Raw genomic sequence first — 18,745 nt, 5'->3', positions numbered from 1 at the left:
GGAAGCAGCTGCTTCATAAGTGCTATTTGCAGGTCACCTCCATTGAGAAATTGCCATGAATGTCTAGTCACGTTTAGCTCTTCCAGCCCATTTTGTAGTCTCAACAGTTGCATTCTTACAAAGTCATGTCTGATCAGTGCATTCAGTATTCTGTCAGTGTGTGGGAAACATCACCAATGGGCTCAAACCGTATATCTCCCATTTCCCAGAATCTGAGACCTTTGGGTTCCTGGACATCCCAGGCAACAAGTGCTACTTTCCAAATGATGAATTGCTCTGAATTGAGTTGACTGATAGAGACCCTTGCAGCAGGACTTGCTCCTTCACTTAAGGCAGAACTTGACTTAGGAGCTCTGTGTCCTCCACCACCTTATGACATGTCAAGAAAACACTGTAGCCAGATCCCTGGCTCCCTTGTTTACCTTTTTCCATTTGTGCTGCCTTCTGCCACAGTCCTGTCTTGTCCATCTCAAGGGCCACACACACTCCCTGACTGAACTTCTAAGTCACCGATTTCTAGTCTCATTTAATACTGATATTACCCAATTACTTCCCTTTCGAGGCTTGTGAGAGAGGAAAACAGAAACTATGGGTAAAAGTGGAGGTTTTAAAATAAATAAAATAGCCTTCCTGATGTCACATAGGTCATATTTCATTTCAGGAAGGTGGTGTTTGTACTAGAGACCAAAGGCCAACAGCAGGTAGCCTCCCTTCCCCCACCAGCACTTTCCCCGGTACCAGAGGACCTGGGTTGTGACAGTCTTGTGTTTTCTCTAACTTCCTGAATTAAAATTCTTGGAGAACATTAAATTACACAAATTTTCACCTATTATTAGCAATATTCATTTTTCCCTTTTTTCTTTAGACCCCAGAGCCACAAAACTACCCAACTACAACAGATCTGCAGTGCTCTGCCTACGAAGTGTGTATCTCTGAGAAGCAACCAGTTTAATGGGAATTCATAGAGAGGGTGTCTTTCTATTATTAGTATTAAGATAATTTGCTATTCGTTATTTCATACAGAGAAAATCTGTTCAGTGAATGGCCATTTATCCTCACAGTCTTTTGTATGGGTAGCAGTGTATTTTTATTGAATTGTGCATTTTGACATTGAATTTTTAATAATTTAGACATTTATCAAATTTTAATCTGCACATTTATATAATTTTATTTCATCCTTTGCTGAATAAGTCAAATGCTATAATGATATAGAGTAATTATTCAGCACATCCGAGGAGTCTTGGCCATTTAGCTTGTGCCACATGTATGTTAACAGGTCCAGTAAACCTACGGAGCTGAGTCAGCCCCTGGGAAGCCAGCAGTTCAGGGTTACACAGCGGCATAGCTCCTGCTGGGGCTGGGGCTGGGGCTGACGCGGTGCACTTGACTACAGATGGGTCAAAGCGGCCCTTTGTGGTACCTGTCTCGTTGGTTTAGGCACACGAGAGGAGGTCAGTGATGACGACAACTAAGCCCTTCTTCATCAGAGTGCACTTTGGGAGAAGGTGAAGATAGTTCAGATGCCAGCCAGGGCTGGTGGTAGATTTCCTGACCTCGGTTTGCAGCCAGAGCAACTGACATTCCAGCATTCTCTTCACTGAGTTCGAACAGTTATGCTACAGCAGTGTACAGGGCCAAAAAAATCCTCCCTTGTAGTGACAGACTGTTACAGGCTTCAGTGAACAAGTGATTATTTAAATGGAGCCAGTGTAGGTGTAAATGTGACAACTGTTTCTTCATGTGGAATACCTGGGAAGCTGGATGGAGAGTCGGGACTTCCCTCTTCAGGGTCTTTCCTGCTTCTGTTCTAACGTAGACTTAAAGATTGGAACTACGTATCATGGGCACAGTTACATTAGATCCTATAGATGGTTGATGAGCAGCCATGAGGCACTGCGCCGAGCCTTCTCCTTGCAGAGCCCTGCTCAAATTCCAGTGGTGAGTCTTTCTGCCAGCTGAGCTTTGGTCGATCCCAGAGGCAGAGCATCATCACTGTCCTGCCAGTGCAAGGCATATCAGCTCTGATAGCCCTTTACAGGGGAAAATGTCAATCACACTACCCAAATTTATGAATCACCTACTTTAAAGATCCTTTAGAATGCTGTTAAAACCACAGATTGCTGAGCTCCCATCAGAATTTCTGGGGGTAGGTCCAGGAATCTTCATTCTTAACAAACTCCTCAGACAATTTTCATGTATGCATGCTAAAGTTTGAGAATTGATTATTTGGAGGTATTTTGCCCAGCAATCACCTGTAGAAAAGCTGCCAGCTTTGTGTACCATTAGCAAAGCTGCCTAGAGTGGGATCTCACAGCTGGACAACTATCTTCTTGGGACCTGACAGTCTTCCATAGAGGAAGGTTTGGGTCCTTTGCACCCTTACTGGTGGTTAATTATCTAAGTAGTTTAAAGGCATTTTGTTTGCTTGCTTGCTTGCTTTAAGTTGATGGTTTTAGACAAATTGCTGCTTCCCCAGAAAAAGGATGTGATAAGCTATCAAAATCAGACCTCTTAAACTGGGGGGAAGTGTATGCTGATGTGCCAGGCTGCAGGGGCAGGGCTTTCTTGGAGCATCAGTATGGTTGTGAGGAGAGGTTTGCTGTTCTCCTGGAGCAGCCGTGCACGTCAGGCTTGCTGGGGCTGCTGCATGGGGAGGAGGCACTCATGCAAATTATGGCTTTGTGCCCAGCCTGCACGTTCTCACTGGCAACCCCCAAGGAAGGCCTCATATCGGGATGTTTGAGGGATTCTCTCTGGGCTTTGCCAATCCAGTGAGAAGGAAAGGCTTCCCCCGAGCCTGCAGGGAGAGAAGGTAAAGGATGACAGGAGGAGGCAGGAATGAGTGTTTAGTTCAGTTTTACTTGTGTCACATGTTCTTTATGTCCTTTTGAATGCATAAAATCCAGGGCAGAATAGCTACCGGAGGACCTTGACCATGCTTGCTTTAAGAAATCATTCTAGCTGTTAAATTTCAAAGGTAGAGCCAGAGGCTAGTGCTTGAACGTACTTAATAGCGCTCAGGCAGCGCCTTCTGCAGCGGCCGGTCCCTCGCAGCCCCTCATTGCATCTGAATGTCACATGCTGGATTACTGATGTCAGTGGAGAGAGAACAGTACCCTGATTTAACACATCCTTAGAACAGTGGTGGTCTTTCTTTTCTGGGAAAGGAAAAAAAATAGTGCCCCTGGTGTACATTGCCTGGGGAAGCATATGGCTCATCACCGTGATTCATTGAGAATTCTGGTAAGAAGTCAAAATAAGCATTTCAACAAAAAGACGTGTAAAAGCCATAAGGAAATGCCTTGTGATCCACTTAGTAAAATAAAATTTACATTGTGAGGCAGGAGTACTAAGTAAAATTAGAACTCTAAATTCTATCCTTATTCATCTTTCAGAATTATAGAACAATGCAATTTTTGACAGATATCTTACTTGCACATTCAAAATATCCATTTTAAAATGTATAATAGACAATGAAGAAACTTGAGGAGTTTCAAACCAACATATGCTTATAGTCATGTAAGTCTGGTTTTTAAGTCAGTAATTATCACTAATTATCATAATACATATTAGCCCAGTTCTTTATGATTCGAAATTGCTTATGTGTACTTTAACACCTTTAATGCATAAAATATGATATTACTATTCCTATTTTCAAAATAATATTCAGACATGACTTAGAAATACTGTCAGCTGTGAGTAAGCCGTCACCAGTGGAGAAGCAGGCCTTAGCAGAAGCCACGTGCCACGGCCTCCTGGCGTTCTCTGGAGCTGGGTGCTGTCGTTCTTGCGACCCTCATGAGAGACAGAGCAGGGCTGTGCAGCTGTGGTGCACAGGGCCCTCTCCTCACCTTGTGCCGGTTTTTGACCCTTCTGTTCTTCTGGAAGGAGTGTTTTTCAATGTACAGGTTCTTACTTTGTTAGACCCCAGAGATAAAACTGCACGAAATCAGTCCAGCACTTTGAACAAGGCTGTCTTCCTGGTGTAACATCTCTCAGCTGCTTTTTTGAGGTTTCACACATTCACAAAAATAACAGCATTTTTAGCTGATCCCAATAGATTTTTCTCTGCAGCTGCATCACTTGAAAAAGCTTTTTGTTCCAGTTCTTAAAGTCTAAGTATTGAAAGTAATTTGAAAAAAAAGAAAAACATCCCAATTATGATTTGTGTGTGTTGTGATGACTTTAAGGGCTGACTGGGCTGCGAATGGGCTTTGAAAAACCAGCCAGTGTGTCCATGGTGGAAAATACAGGATTTCAGAGTGCATTATTGAGTGTGCTGATGTAAACTCGTGGGCACGTGGCACGGTAGGCTTTTTTTGGCAGGACCTATGGTCTCAACCTGCAGCGATGCTAACGATATTAGCAAATTAGCACCACGGAGCTTGCCAGCTAATTCACCAGAGCCTGCTCACTCTCTCACTGCTATAATTAAAACTAATTATTTTCTAAAACATAGTAATACATGAATATGTGCAATAATCATTTTGTAGTGGGCAATCTGTGGAGTCTTTTTTAAAGCTGCCACCCCCACCCTTGGCACATGGTGCCCCGTGTGTGCGGCCTGGCTGAGCCAGCACTCTTGCCTTTGCAGCATGTGAACCGGGTCCTGCCCGTCAGACCTCGGGTTCCTGTGATTCTGACAGGGAGCGTTTTCTGGTTTCCCCTCCTTTATAAGGCTCATGCCCTCTCCCACCCCCTCGCCTCCCCACCTCACTGTCCTCTCCACACATCTGCTTGATGTCTCACTCGAAGCCCCTCCAGTCAGGGTTGTACAGATGGTTTTCACAGCGGGGTTCTCTGGAAATTCAGCTGTGATTCCCTGGATAGTTATACCAATTCCCTGCTGAATCCTTGTTCTTCCTTTAGGAAGAAATTGAAACCCATCGTTTTAACCTGAAAATGTCCATTAGTATCTGTGATGAATGTGTATAAATTAAGTGTTCTCTGGTGAAGTTGTGGTGCCTAGAAGGAGCCCATTGCGTGGGTGGCTTTCCCCCTGCAGTGGTGATCTGAGCTGGCTGAGGACTGGAAGCAGTGTGCCAGGCTGCAGGGACACCCCAGCACCTTGCAAAGAAATGCACAGCCTTCCCTGCAAAAAGTCTTTTCCAATTATTGTTTTTGAAGTCATTTGGCTAATCATCTTCCCTTATTATAGACTAGACCATGTGCAATAAATAAAAAATTTGAATGATGCAATTAAGAAGTTTCAAATAATTTCACAAACTATAGATTATTTGAATTGAGGATATCAGAAGTCACTAAGCCCTCTGGCACCCAGGTAATGGATGGATATACATACTTAGTGTTTGCTCCCAACCCCTGATGAGCATGTAAACAGTTGCTTATTTCCATTTGTTGCCTACTCTGTTATAACTAAATAATGTTGATAATAAGTTGGCCTTTGGTGGGGTAGGTCTTCAACATACAGAATGGTTGTCACTTTTCTTTTTTTTTTTTTTTTTTTTACAAGAAGGATTGCCAAAATGTGGTGCTATTCACATTTCAGAAATAAGAATGCTCCCGGTTACCATTTCTCTCTTCTTTTCTTCCTTCAAGGGAAATTCAGGTGTCCCATGCCTTACTCAGTAATAGTGCTGGCAGCACAGTCGGACAAATCACATGTATAATCCTGACTCTTTCTCCTGTTTTCTATTAGCATCTATGGGTCTTGCAGATATGATGTCTCCCGGTGAATCCAAACTGCCCGTGCCTCTCAAAGCAGATGGCAAAGAAGAAGGCACTCCACAGCCCGAGAGCAAGTCGAAGGTACTTCCTCCCCTGCACGCGGTGTGGGCGCTGACTGGCCAAAGCTGCCATGCTGCTACTCTGCCCTGGTGCTGGCTACCCTTTTTGTTCTCTTGGTCTCTTCTCTCCTGCATGCCTTCATTTTGTGCAACATGTTGTAGTCTTTTCTTTCCCCACCCCCTCCATGGTGTGGATCTGAAAGTTACTAGTTCTTACGGCATTAACTCATGTTGGGGGAGGGGGTGGGGACAAGACCCACCTGAGAAATGCTTTGGGGGTGGGGAGAAGTGAGGGATCTTGCCTGGTTTTGATCCTTGCAGCCATTTTCTCTGCCTTCAGTTTGTAGCTTCCTGTTTTGGCCGCCCAGCAACAACAACATACTTAATATTTTGCTTTCCTGCCTTATTTGATAAATAAGGTGAACAGCTTTTTTTTTTTTTTCTTTCTTTCATAAGGGGTAACCCATGCTTAGCATTCCATGTAAGCTTGAAGTAAGCATGGTGGCTTTGTGGCCTTATCCAGCATCCAGCAAACTTACCAAATCATACTAATTAAGAATGTTGTTTTAATACCTTATACATGTGTTTGTGTGTGTGTTTGTATATGTCTTTATATATATATATATATATATATTATATATATATATATATCTCATATATATATATAAATTAGTCTGTTAAACTGGATGTGCTTTTTGTTATTTTAAATAAAGTTTGCCCTACCTTTGTCATTTTTTTTTTTTATTCCTCTACCACAGGATAGCTACAGCTCTCAGGGTATTTCTCAGCCCCCAACCCCCGGCAACCTGCCAGTCCCTTCCCCAATGTCCCCCAGCTCTGCTAGCATCTCCTCCTTTCATGGAGATGAGAGCGATAGCATTAGCAGCCCAGGCTGGCCAAAGACTCCATCAAGCCCTGTAAGTGGCTCTGGTTGTTTGTTATTTTTGTTTTTTGGGGTTTTTGGATAATTAATTAATTCTACATTAATGCTTGCTTGTTGGTTTGTTTTATAAGTCTTTTTCTTTATTATTGATCCTTGAAAAGGTTTTCTTTATAAATGATTGCATTTGTAATAAAATGAGTACTGTTTATGTGCATTGTAAAAGTTGGTTTCTGGTAACAGCTGTTTGGTGAAGTGCCCCCGCACAAAACGTGCTGGGCCTGAACTCAGGGGGCATTCTCCAAACAAGCTGTTTCTCCATTTACATGGGAACTGATGGCAGCTATGGACTAAGTGATACATTTGGCCCAGCTAAGTCTGTCCTGGGCTGTTCCATCTGAAACATTTCAAAACTGCCTACCTAAATAAATAAATATACAACCTGGGTATGGTGTGGCATAACATCAGCCCTGCTTCATTTTCAAATCATATGGCTGAATTAACAACAAACTTACAGAAATGTTAGTGCATGTGAATTTTTAGATTAATAATGTGTACCTATATTGCAATCAGTTGAGGTTGAAAATGGTGTTCTGCACAAGACTGCTGATAATCTTGAAATACGTGTGATTTCCATATGATATATAAATAACAAATGGTATTGTGTGTATCAGGGAATTCTTTTAGCCTTAATGTACTTAGAGTTGGGCCTACTAAAGAAATTAATTCTGTGTCATTAAAAAAAAAAGAGAGAGAGAGTAATGTGCTATAGTAACCTCTGTTTTACATTCATATAGGGAATCAAAAGATCTTTTTGAAAAATCTTTAACAAGTAATTAGTTGCCAAGAAGGCTTAATTAACAGGCTAATTTTGTAAGGCAACGAATTGAAGAGCACAGCCCAGGAAAAGTGAGTCAGAGGGAAGACCACTCTGGCTATGAGGGATCTGGCAATCTAGTCAGAACCCAGAAGGAGTCTGCTATTGATTATCCGCTCACTGGGTTAAATAGATAGAGCTTGGCGGGCTGAAGAGTTGGTCTTTCTAGTAAATGTTTGTGAAATTCACATGGAGCTCTGGTACAACCAGCGTTTTCCCTTTCAGAGGAAGAAAGGGCACTCTGTTCTTGCCTTCCCTGGAGATGTGTTTCCATTGCAACCTGAGATGAGACATGCAATGCCTCCAGGATGTGTGAAGCAGGGCTGAAGAACAGGGAGCGTTGACTCCTTAGTTTTGGTGTCTCTATGTTATTTGCTTTGAGTCTCAGAAGGCAGCAACATTGTGTGGGGTTTTTTTCCCATAATCCACCCTGGTTATTTTTTCTTCCTCCCTCCTTCCCTCCCTCCCTCCCTCTCTCTCCCCCTTCCTTCCTTCCTTCCTTTCTTCTTTCTTTCCTCTCTTTATATGGGAAATGGCATTTTGGATCAGTAATGCTTTTAAATGAAGAGGTAAAATTCAAATAACGTTCCAAACACACTCGCACATTAGCTCAGAGGAAAAATTTCAGAGGTAGAAAATAATAACCTTTAAAACTTCAGACAATAATTAAGAATAATAATTTACTAAAAGCAGACTGTAAAGCTGGGTTTGTGGCTCAGTGGCAGAGCACTGCCTAGCAAATGTGTGGCCCTGGGTTCCATCCTCAGCACCACATAGAAATAAATAAATAAAAGGTATTGTTTCCGTCTACAACTGAAAAAAAAAAAAAAGACACTACAAACAGACCATGTGTAAATTGTCTCCTTGCTAATCTCAGAATTACAAAGAATGACTGAGGGTGGGTACTGACTTCTAGCTTACTGGTCAGATTGTCTCCATCCAGCAAGTCTGTAGGAAGAGCTCATCAAAATCCCACTTTCTACTTAAATGTAAGAAAATCAAATAATCCTTGACCCCATTTTCTGTTTCTAATACAATTACACTTGAAATTGTATATTAACTTTTACTAAATATTTCTACATTCCTTAGTCTTCTAAATTGTTTTATGTTTAAAATCTTACAAGCAAACTTTTGGCTGTGGTGCTAGAGAAGCTGTTTGCTAAAGTGAAAGTTGTTATACTCTTGCTCTATATTGCGCAATAGTCACTTTTTTTAATGAGTTGGTAATTCAGGAAGGGGGACCAAAGGAGGGCATCATGAAGGACCACATGTCATTTTCACTATCCAATCACTGCAAATATATGCAATTCAGGAATATTTAACTGCTCTGTCTGAGATACCACTTCAATTTGTGCTTGCAGTTGTTCTTAATAATGTCCCTAATAAAGCCCATCTAACAGCAGGACTGAAAGAGGCAAAATAATAAGCCTGCTGTTGCTTTGACAGTGTACTGTGGACCAACATTGTTTTGTTACAAAACATTCTAAAATAAAAATAAACATTTGTCCATACACATGCACATATACATATCACCAAACATATGGTAAAGACTGTGAAAATGTAAATCTGCCTAAAAGGCTTGAGGGAAATGTACTTTTAGGCTTAATTAAAGTATATGCAATGAAAACATTTGTGGCACCATAAGAATGTCTTGCTGTAGTTTTTTAGCAATTTACATTCCTTTTTTTGCCTCCACAACAGTTTCAGAACAGTAGGATGTAATTTTTACAGCACTCAAGCAGCATTAGATGTTCCTTGGTGACCTGGAAAAGTTACCTGGTCTTCCTGAAGGGCCATCGCTTGTCCATTGCTGGGGGCATGGTGAGGGGAGCCTATGGTAAAGACCTTTATCTAGAGCTTTCCTTGCAGTCTATTAATTTTTTTGTTTTGGTTTTCTTCAGTCCTAGGGAAGGAACCCAGGGCCTTATACATGGTAGGCAAGTTCTCTACCACTGAGCCGCATCCTTAGCCCATGGCTAACGCCTACAGTCAAGAAGAGGTGTGTTGAGCCTGGTTAGTGGCGAGAGCGATGACACATGTGCTCTTTATCTACTGAGCCTTGTTTCTCCTCCTGTCCTTTTTCTATATTCAGACACCCAGATCCTGGCTCTGGTAATAATTTGGCTAGTGAGCAGGCCTTGGGTGTGGAGCTGTGAGATGCTAGCAATGAGCCTAGCCCTTTCAGCCTGCAGTCTTGCTGATTGCATCCACATTCACTTCACACCTTTCTCACTGAAATCCTGTGGATAGGCTGTTTGAATCGGTTCTTGGTTCTTATTTGAATGCTGCCAGACTTTTCACACTCTTTCCTTCCATTGGAACCTTCATACACAAATGTCTATAAGGACTATCAATATTATGGCCACTGTGCTAAGTGCTGTGGATTCAACCTAAAGTCTAGTCAAGAGTGCAGTCAGACCAGCACGCCCACGCCAAACAGTTTTACCAACTGTGTAACTAAGGACTGCAAAGGAAACATGAAGTGCTGGCAGATTCAAATAGTCCCCCAGGATTGGTGTCACACAGACGGAGGCCCAACTGTGCGGTGCAGTGTCCTTTGTTATGGTGCCATAAAAGTACTTTGGGGGAAGATCTTAATATTAAAAATAAACCTTTTATCTTTATACATTTTTTCTAATTTTAGGAGAACATATTGAGATAGCACAAGTTAACAAAGAAAGGTGACAAGAGTTAAAATACATATATGCAAACTAAGCAGCTAATCCTATCTCAGGCCCGCTCCAAGTTACAGGCATCACTGCCTTCCGATAGCAGGAGCAACCTGTCTACACCCCAGTCGTGATTAGCCACTCCCCAGTCTCAGTTTAGAGAGGACCAATGGCAGGTGGAGGGAGGGTCTGGGGTTGTGCCCCAGTGGTAGAGCACTTGCCTAGCACATGTGAGATACTGAGTTCAATCCTCAGCACCACCTAAATATAAATAAGTAAATAAAATAAAGGTATTATGTCAAACTACAACTAAAAAAATTTTTTTAAAAACTAAATAGATGGCAAATGGATCTTAAATTTAGGGTAAGGATAAAATTAGTCATTTTAAATTGAAATGATTGCTTTTATTTCTCATATCTTTAATCTCAAACTTTACCTCTCATTTTTTCAAAAGTGACATGAAAGAAGGAAGACATTTTTTAATTTAACTGATTACAGGAGGTAATACTTTCTTCCTCATTTTCTTATTATTTCAAAACTTCACTTTTGGAAAACACAGGACTTATTTTTTTCTAGTGTGTCTCCCCAAAAGAAAAGCAGCTCAGTACTAGCATGTACCTGGCAGCAGCATCCTGCTGATGACACCCATGTCCTGCAGTGCAGTCAGTCTAAGAGTCCAGTGTGAGCTGTGTAGACACTTTGTCTTCCACCTCCAATAATCCTGGGGTACAATAGCACAGAAGGAAGGACATATGTGTACATAACCTGGATGCATGTGGGCATACATATATATATAGATATAGATATGGATGTATGTTTTAAGTTCTTACCTAAAATAATTTCTTGCCACGAGTGGTGGCATATGCCTTTAATGCCAGCAGTTTGGGAGACTGAGGCAGGAGGATTGCAAATTCAAGGTTAGCTTCAGCAACTTAGCAAGACCCTATTTCAAAAATTTTTAAAAAGGACTGCAGATTGGCTCAGTGGTAACAAGCCAACAGGTTCAATTCCTAGTACCACAAAGTAGCAATGATCATGATAATTTCTAAGTGAGTTGAAGTTTTAACATCAACACCAAAGTCAGTTCTCAAAAGTTCACACTATTTTTTATCCTACCATTCTACATTTTAATCTACATCAACTGCGTCACCCATAATTATATATTTTATGTAAAGATTTTATGCCTAAGTAATTCTAAAGGTGAAGGCTTAATACTGCCGCCAGATGGCTTTGGACAGTGGCATGGCAGATGGGAGCTGCCACTCTAGAGGCTCTGAGGGTTCCGTCCTCAGGCATCATTTTTCAGCGCCTGACTTTTACTAAGGGTCATGTCAAGAAATAAGGTGTAACAGCCAAGCACAGTGTCAGTCATGTTATTGACCACCCCCCCCACACACCAAATTTCAGCTATATATTTTAAACCATGTTAATGCTAAAAAAATTAAAAAGAAAAAAAACGGGACTGTTTCAAACTCTGACTATATTGCCAGTGACAGCCTAATAAATACTCAGGAAAGAATGAAATAAATTATTTGTTCCAGGGAAATCTTTTTTTTTTTTTAAATTTTTTTAGTTGTAGATGGACACAATATCCTTCTTTTATTTATTTATTTTTATGTAGTTCTGAGGAGCAAACCCAGTGCCTCACACATGCCAGGCCAGCCCTCTACCACTGAGCCACAGCCCTGGCCCCCAGGGAAATCTTTATTGAGAACTTAGCAGTGGTTTTACACAATAACCCTAGCATTACAGATATTATAAATACATATACATTATTACAAGGATAGAGACAAAAGATAGGAAGGAATGTAATAGGGCTGCATAGAACTGAGAGCCACCTGCCCAGATCCACAATCCAGAGGGAAGGTGAACATGTGTTACAGATGTGCTGAGGGTGAGGCCCACGTGTGGCTGGAGCAGGAGTTGAGAGCTATTAAAAGAAGAATCTGAGAGCCCCTTCGCCTGACAGCAGCTCGGGCAGTGTTGAGTGGGGAGAGCCATGAGAGCTGAACCCTGGCCCGGCACATGCACCAGCTCAGGGCCAGACTTTGTGTTTCTCAGCAAGTGCCGCTGTCACTCCTCTGAGTGATTCGGGGTTTTCATGAGACACACACTAGCCATTCTTTTATTATTATTATTTCTTATTTTTTTATTTTTTTATTTTTTTTAGTTGTAGATGGACAGGATACCTTTATTTATTTTTATGTGGTGCTGAGGATCGAACCCAGTGCCTCACAGATGCCAGGTGAGGACTCTGCCACTGAGCCACAGCCCTGGCCCCACACTAGCCATTCTTGGTGTGACAAGGAAAAATAGGAATAGATTTAGTTTGGGGGCTCTGCAATGTGACAGGTAATATTTTTAATTCACTGTGATCCTTCTCTGAGCTAGAACCTTTTCTTTAAAAAATGCCATGACACTTCATTGGAATGTTGCCTTCTGGGATTCAACGCTTATAAGTTAAAGCAGGTTTCTGTTTATTTTGGTTTAGTTTTTTAAGTGTCTAAAAGGGAAAGTTTGGGCCCTTTAAAGTCAAAGTAAAATCTTAACTAAGAGAATGTGTAGTCTGTGCCTGAACTAGTAGCCTTCATTCCTGACTGTCATGTGATAGCAGTAGTTTTTACTCTCGTCTCTTCTTGTTGGTGAGCTCACAACTGTTTCCTCACCTTCTTCCCTCCACCTCCCTGCCCGTCTCCACATGCTCTCTCTGGCACTAGAAGTCCAGTTCATCCACCACCACTGGGGAGAAGATCACAAAGGTCTACGAGCTGGGGAACGAGCCAGAGAGGAAGCTGTGGGTAGACCGGTATCTGACGTTCATGGAAGAGAGGGGCTCCCCGGTCTCCAGTCTGCCTGCAGTGGGCAAGAAGCCCCTGGACCTCTTCCGGCTCTATGTCTGTGTCAAAGAGATTGGAGGTTTGGCCCAGGTAAGAATGAATTAGGAGTCATTGCAAGCGGAATCTTACAGAAGCTTTCATTGAATATGTGGACTCGGGGGGTTTTTTTGTTTGTTTTTCTTTTGGGGGGTACCAGGGATTGAATTCAGAGGCACTCGACCACTAGCCACATCCCCAGCCCTATTTTGTATTTTATTTAGAGACAGGGTCTCACTGAGTTGCTTCACATGTAGCTTTTGCTGAGGCTGGCTTTGAACTCATCATTCTCCTGCCTCAAGTCTACCAAGCCACTGCGATTACAGGAGTGCACCACCACATCTGGCTGGAATCAGGTTTTTCTCTCACAAAGGAAGTGCTAAACCTGTTGGAAAGTCACCTTCCTGATGGGGAAAGGGGTGGCTCTGCCACAATCCAGTGTGACCTCGGTAGCTCTAGAATTCTCTGGAATCTGCCATGAATTCATATAAACACTTTAGAAATGTTTTGTGAATGACTGAATTAATTATCTGGATCAGATATAAATCACATTCACTGTTTCCCTCTGTCCAGAGCAACTTATCACAGAAATTAAGTCATCCTGGTAAAGCCACGTCCATGACCTCTGGGCAGTGAGGAGGCTGCTGTGTGGTTTGTAGTAGAGCTGGGCTGGAGCGGAACAGGGGAGGCGGCCTGGGTACAGAGCTCCAGGAGGTGCTCATGGTCCTGGTGAGCTACTGCTTAACTCTCAAAATAAGTGTCCCCTAAATCTTATGACCTGGGCACCTACTTGGCTCACCCCAGCCCTACCATTTTTTAGTAAGGAGCCTAGTTGGTTGGACATGTCCTGTCATAGAAACATGTGAAGGTACTAAATCATGAGCTAGTGTCACACTGTGGCCTTTGTCTTTCTATATGCCCACAAGGTGCAGGGTCAACAGACCCAAAGCATAGATGAGGAGGCCATGTGTCAAGACTGTAATCCCAGCATCTCAGCTAAGGCAAAAGGATCACAGGCCCAATTTAGGGAAACCCTGTCTCAAAATTAAAAATTAAAAAAGCTGGGGAAGTAGCTTAGTGGTAGAATGTTTACCTAGCATAGGTAAGGCCCTGGGTTCAATACCTAGTACAGGGGATGGGGTAGAATAGAAGAAGAAACTCTAATAACAGGATAAAGTACAATAATATAGTGGCCTAGGGACATTCCCACAGTAGGTAGCAGAGCCAGATCTGACTCCAAAACATGCCTTTTTGATTCCCCAGTAGTTCTCCACCCCAGCTGTGTATGAAAATCTCCTGGGTCCCACCCCAGACCAGTGAAATAAGACAGCCTCCATTCCTGGTGACCAAGGTGACCAGATCACTATCCAAGGGCAAGTCTTCATTCATAATTGTCACTGAGGGCCTGTTGTGTCTCATGCTACCACTTTGGGGGACACAGAGGGGACTTTTGTTCTTGGCCTTCCCACTGGACACCCTTTCACCTGGACACCTGACTAAGGCCTATGACAGAAACTATTAAAGCTTTTTCCAAGACTCTGCATCATCGGATACGAGTTATGTGACACAGACCCATGTGAGTGATGGTCATCAGAGAGAGTGATCCAGATACCTTTTCCCACCACCTTCCCCCACTCCCCATGTTCCTACACCTAGACTTTTTCCGACAGAGACTTCAGAATCACCAAGACCATCAAACTGGTATCATGTAGCAGTTGTCGGGCTACCTTATTGTGACTCTCTCAGCAGTGCATACCCAGATTGGATCTGCAGACAAGAATCTTTGCTAGCTTACTAATGAGAGGGTTACTCACATGTAGCTGGGGACAGCTGCACCCGTGCACTGACCAGCTCAAACCCACCAGCTCAGGCTGCCTCAAACAGCATGCTGACTGGTTTTGTGGCAGCCACAGGCCTGCTGTTTGCAGCCTTGTGTTAAGTGGCAGAAGAGGCTTTTCCCTTAGCATTCCACAGTTGGTTTATTCTGCGTCATTCAGTACTAGATGCATGGACGTAAAGAGCCCTGTAAGAAAGGTGGACTCTAGAAATTCAACATTTCATGAAAAGCTGCTGTCTCCTTGACCCTTCAGTGCTACTTAGCACAGCAGACACCAAAGGCACATCCTGCCCCAAGTCATTTGTAGATCTCCACGTTTCACTGTGTGTCTGACCTTTCATAACCTGCTCCCAGGAGGGAATGAGGTGAAATAGTGCCCCGAATCTTTATGTTGCACTTCAGGACCTCCTTGTCGTCTTGCCCTGTCCCTGCACTTGTCCCCGTCCCTTCTGCAGTTGAGGTGTCTCCAGCCTGAGTGGGCTCATCCTGTGCAGTACTTACAAATGTAGGCCCCCACCCACGCCCTCAGCCAGGGAGCCACAGCACCACGACGTGTTTTTAAGTTGGGGGCATTTGGTGACAAGGACTCACCGCCTTTGCATAGGTGCTGCTTCTGCCCACACCACAAGAATCCTCCAGTGAGAGGGCAGTGGACAGATGGACATGGCCAGAGTTACAGTCTCAGTTTGGGAACTACTGGCTGTTGGAGAAAAGCACACTTAAATTGCAAAACGGTGCTATTACTTTTAAAGCCATTCTTTGATGCCCTTTTTGCTTAATTGGCCATGGGGTGGGATAGGTGTGAGCAGGAGTACCCTTCACTGGAGGACCCTGTGCGAGGCCTCAGGAGCTGGAGCCAGGAGAAGGCCTCTGTGAGCGTGCCTTTATGTCGCTATCAGCAGGTTGCTTAATGGCTTCATAACTGTGAACGCTGTCTGCGCTGCGAGTGGGAGTAATGAGCATTAGTTAAAAGAGGCAAATGAAAAAAAGTCAACCAAGACATTAAGTGCTTTTTTTGTCTCCTGGCTTTAAACAAGTCACTTTGCTGCAAACCAGTGATCCTGCTGTTTCTTCTCTTTTTTCTTTTTCTGCTAGGTTAATAAAAACAAGAAGTGGCGTGAGCTGGCAACCAACCTAAATGTTGGCACTTCAAGCAGTGCAGCGAGCTCCCTGAAAAAGCAGTATATCCAGTACCTGTTTGCTTTCGAGTGCAAGATCGAGCGAGGGGAGGAGCCCCCACCTGAAGTCTTCAGCACCGGGGACACAAAGAAGCAGCCCAAACTCCAGCCGCCATCTCCTGGTAGGTGGCAGCGCTACAGCTGGCAGAGGATAAGCCCAGGGTGCTAGAGGCCAGAACTGGAGGCTGCACAGCTGTGGGGACAGGGAGAGAGGAGAAGAGGGGCCTTCCAGACCTTTGAGAGGAAGTGGTGTCTCCTTTGGTTTTATTGTTTAATTGGACCCACTGGCAGTGTTTAGGAAAGTGAGCGTAAGATTTGGGGTGTTGCCCTCCGTGGTCGGCACTTGAAAGGCCTCACTCTTTTGCTTTTACCTAATTTAGTCAAAATGGACTTTGCAATTCTGAGCTATATGTCTTTATTTCTTATACAAGAATTTTTAAATACGCCACATAACTGCATAAAATAAACATCACATTCACCTGTTCCGAAATTTAGCCCTGCTGCACCATGTCACCTGTAGGTATAACAGCTAGCTAGTGTCAACCCTTCCTCTTCCCAGGGTTCAGGTTTGTATATTAGCAAAATGAAATTCGTACTTGGTTTCTGATGTCCCCTACCCAGCAGGTTCTCACTTTGCAGGAATCCCGTGAACCACCATCAAGATCCGTCCATCCCTGCTTCTGAAAGGGGCTGAGTGGTGAGCTTAGACGGAGTCCAGAGTCAGGACCCTGCATGCGTGTGGCTCTCCAGGCAGACAGGGTGCCTGTGCCTGCCTCTCCAGCCCCTGGGAGAGCCTGCCCTTCTTTGCAGCTCTCCCACTGGCCTTCATTCTCCCACTTAGGATTCAGATTTGAAGTTACTGAGTCTCTTATTTTGGTAGTAAATGCAGTACTTGAGGCAGGAAGAAGCTGGCAGCATGCTCTGCTCTAGGTGACCTTCCCACCCGAGAAAATCCCACCAATTCTGTTTTTGGCCACTCATCATTACAGAGGACATTTCCAAGCCCAGTGACTTTCAGCAGTGACTTTGCTGTGCTGCTCCCTGTCCCTACACAGGAGACAGAGGCTACACACACTGCTGGTGTAAGCACAGCCTGCTCTGAGCAAAGCTGTCGCTCTGTTCTGGTTGTATACAGTGGGCCAGGAGCTTTCAGCATGCTCATCACTTTGCCTTCCTATCAGTCCTGGCTCTTGATGCTGTTAGATACCCCTGAGAAAGCAAAGGCAGGAAGAAGCTAAGTTCCTCACAGCCACGCAGCAGGGCCACAGGAGGTCAGATTTGGGGTGTTTGACTCTAGCTCATTCACTGAACCCACCAAATGCCTCAGCTTGTATGACAATGTCTTTGTAGCAGATAAATGGTTGATACCTAGAAGGCAGAGAAGGGAGTTGTTCCCTTTTGATGATTGCCTCCAGCTGCTGTCTGGATGGCAAAGCTGGTATCTAAGGTTGCCAGTCAAGCCGTCTCACATAAACCTTTTCAGCCTGGAGTACACTTGTAGAAAACACACCTAGATTTAGACCTGTAGGTTCCAAGTATAAGAAGGAATCCTCCTCTCTGACCCCACCTTAAAAATCCTGAGCCTTTGTCACTTAGGGTGTTTCTGAAAAACTGGGAAATCTAATTTTTTTAAATTGCGTGTTACATTGAGTTCACAGAATGAAAGAAGCTTGCCACAAACAGCTCTGAAACTATTTTTCCAAAATAAAAACTCAGTGGGGTGCAGGGAACAAAGTGGTGATGTCTGCAAAGATCCAAGGGAAGGAGCATGTCCCTGAACAGTCTGTGCTTGTGTGGGGATTGCTCTCCCAGCATGCCTCAGCCCAGCACTGGAAGCCCCACCACAGTCCATCCTCCAGAAAGTGGAGGCCTGTTCTAACCGCTGGCTCTTTCCTTCCCCTTTTCTAAAACTGCTGCCTTTAGGATGGCATTACATTTGAGCTACACAAAAGAGGTTAGATTGTGCATGCACCCTTTGGATCAGGTGGAGCTGGGGTCCTGCCTGTGACACAGGAGGCAGTGAAAACAGAGCTTCCTGGCCTTGATTGTGAAGTCAGTGGCCAGCCAGGAGAGCACCCTGCTGAGTTCTGTGGACCCCACAAAGACTGGCCAGAGAGTAGTGAGCAGTGGCGTCCTCGCATCCGAAGTCAGACCTTGCATCAGTTGTCCATGCACCCGTCTGGTGGCCTGTCTGGGCCTAATGCCACCACTAAGGAAAGTATCTCTGAAACATTTGTATTGCCAAAGAAGGAAATTAAAAATCTTCCTAACTATTCTCCGTGTCAGTATCTCATAAAAGATTATTCCATAATCTTTAATCTAATTTTCAGCAAAAAAAAAAAAAAAAAAAAAAGTGTTCTTTGAAGTCATTAAGAACACAATTATAGGGCTGGGGCTGTGGCTCAGTGGTAGAGCATTTGCCTAGCATGTGTGAGGCACTGGGTTTGATTCTCAGCACCCCATACAAATAAATAAAATAAAGGTCCATCAAATATTTTAATATATTTTTTTAAAATACTTTTAAAAAACCCACAATTATAGCAGGATGCACTAGCGCCACCTGTAATCTTAGAGGCTCAGGAAGCTGAGGCAGGAGGATCACAAGTTCACAACCAGCCTCAACAACTTGGCAAGCCCTAAGCAACTCAGAGAGACCTTATCTCTAAGTAAAATATGAAAAAGGG

The 18,745-nt window shown here is 43.6% G+C and overlaps 1 protein-coding gene across 5 annotated transcripts in view; it reads left to right on the top strand.

Moving 5' to 3' along the window:
* The window catches only part of Arid1b (AT-rich interaction domain 1B), a 397,185-nt gene that overhangs the window by 356,535 nt on the left and 21,905 nt on the right, over positions 1-18,745 (top strand). For 3 of the 5 annotated variants that reach the window (XM_077802067.1, XM_077802070.1, XM_026393857.2), the window contains 4 exons: positions 5,660-5,769; positions 6,506-6,664; positions 12,891-13,100; positions 15,979-16,183. In XM_077802067.1, the coding sequence (XP_077658193.1) occupies positions 5,660-5,769; positions 6,506-6,664; positions 12,891-13,100; positions 15,979-16,183 (684 nt within the window). Of the gene's footprint in view, positions 1-5,659; positions 5,770-6,505; positions 6,665-12,890; positions 13,101-15,978; positions 16,184-16,682; positions 16,759-17,984; positions 18,272-18,745 lie in introns of those variants that run through there. The other 2 variants (XM_077802069.1, XM_077802068.1) reach the window with 2 other exon arrangements.

The sequence above is a fragment of the Urocitellus parryii genome, chromosome 8, assembly GCF_045843805.1.
Source record: "Urocitellus parryii isolate mUroPar1 chromosome 8, mUroPar1.hap1, whole genome shotgun sequence".
Lineage (NCBI taxonomy): Eukaryota > Metazoa > Chordata > Mammalia > Rodentia > Sciuridae > Urocitellus > Urocitellus parryii.
Note: the sequence above shows the minus strand (reverse complement) of the source record. Positions and strands in the feature narration are given on the sequence as shown.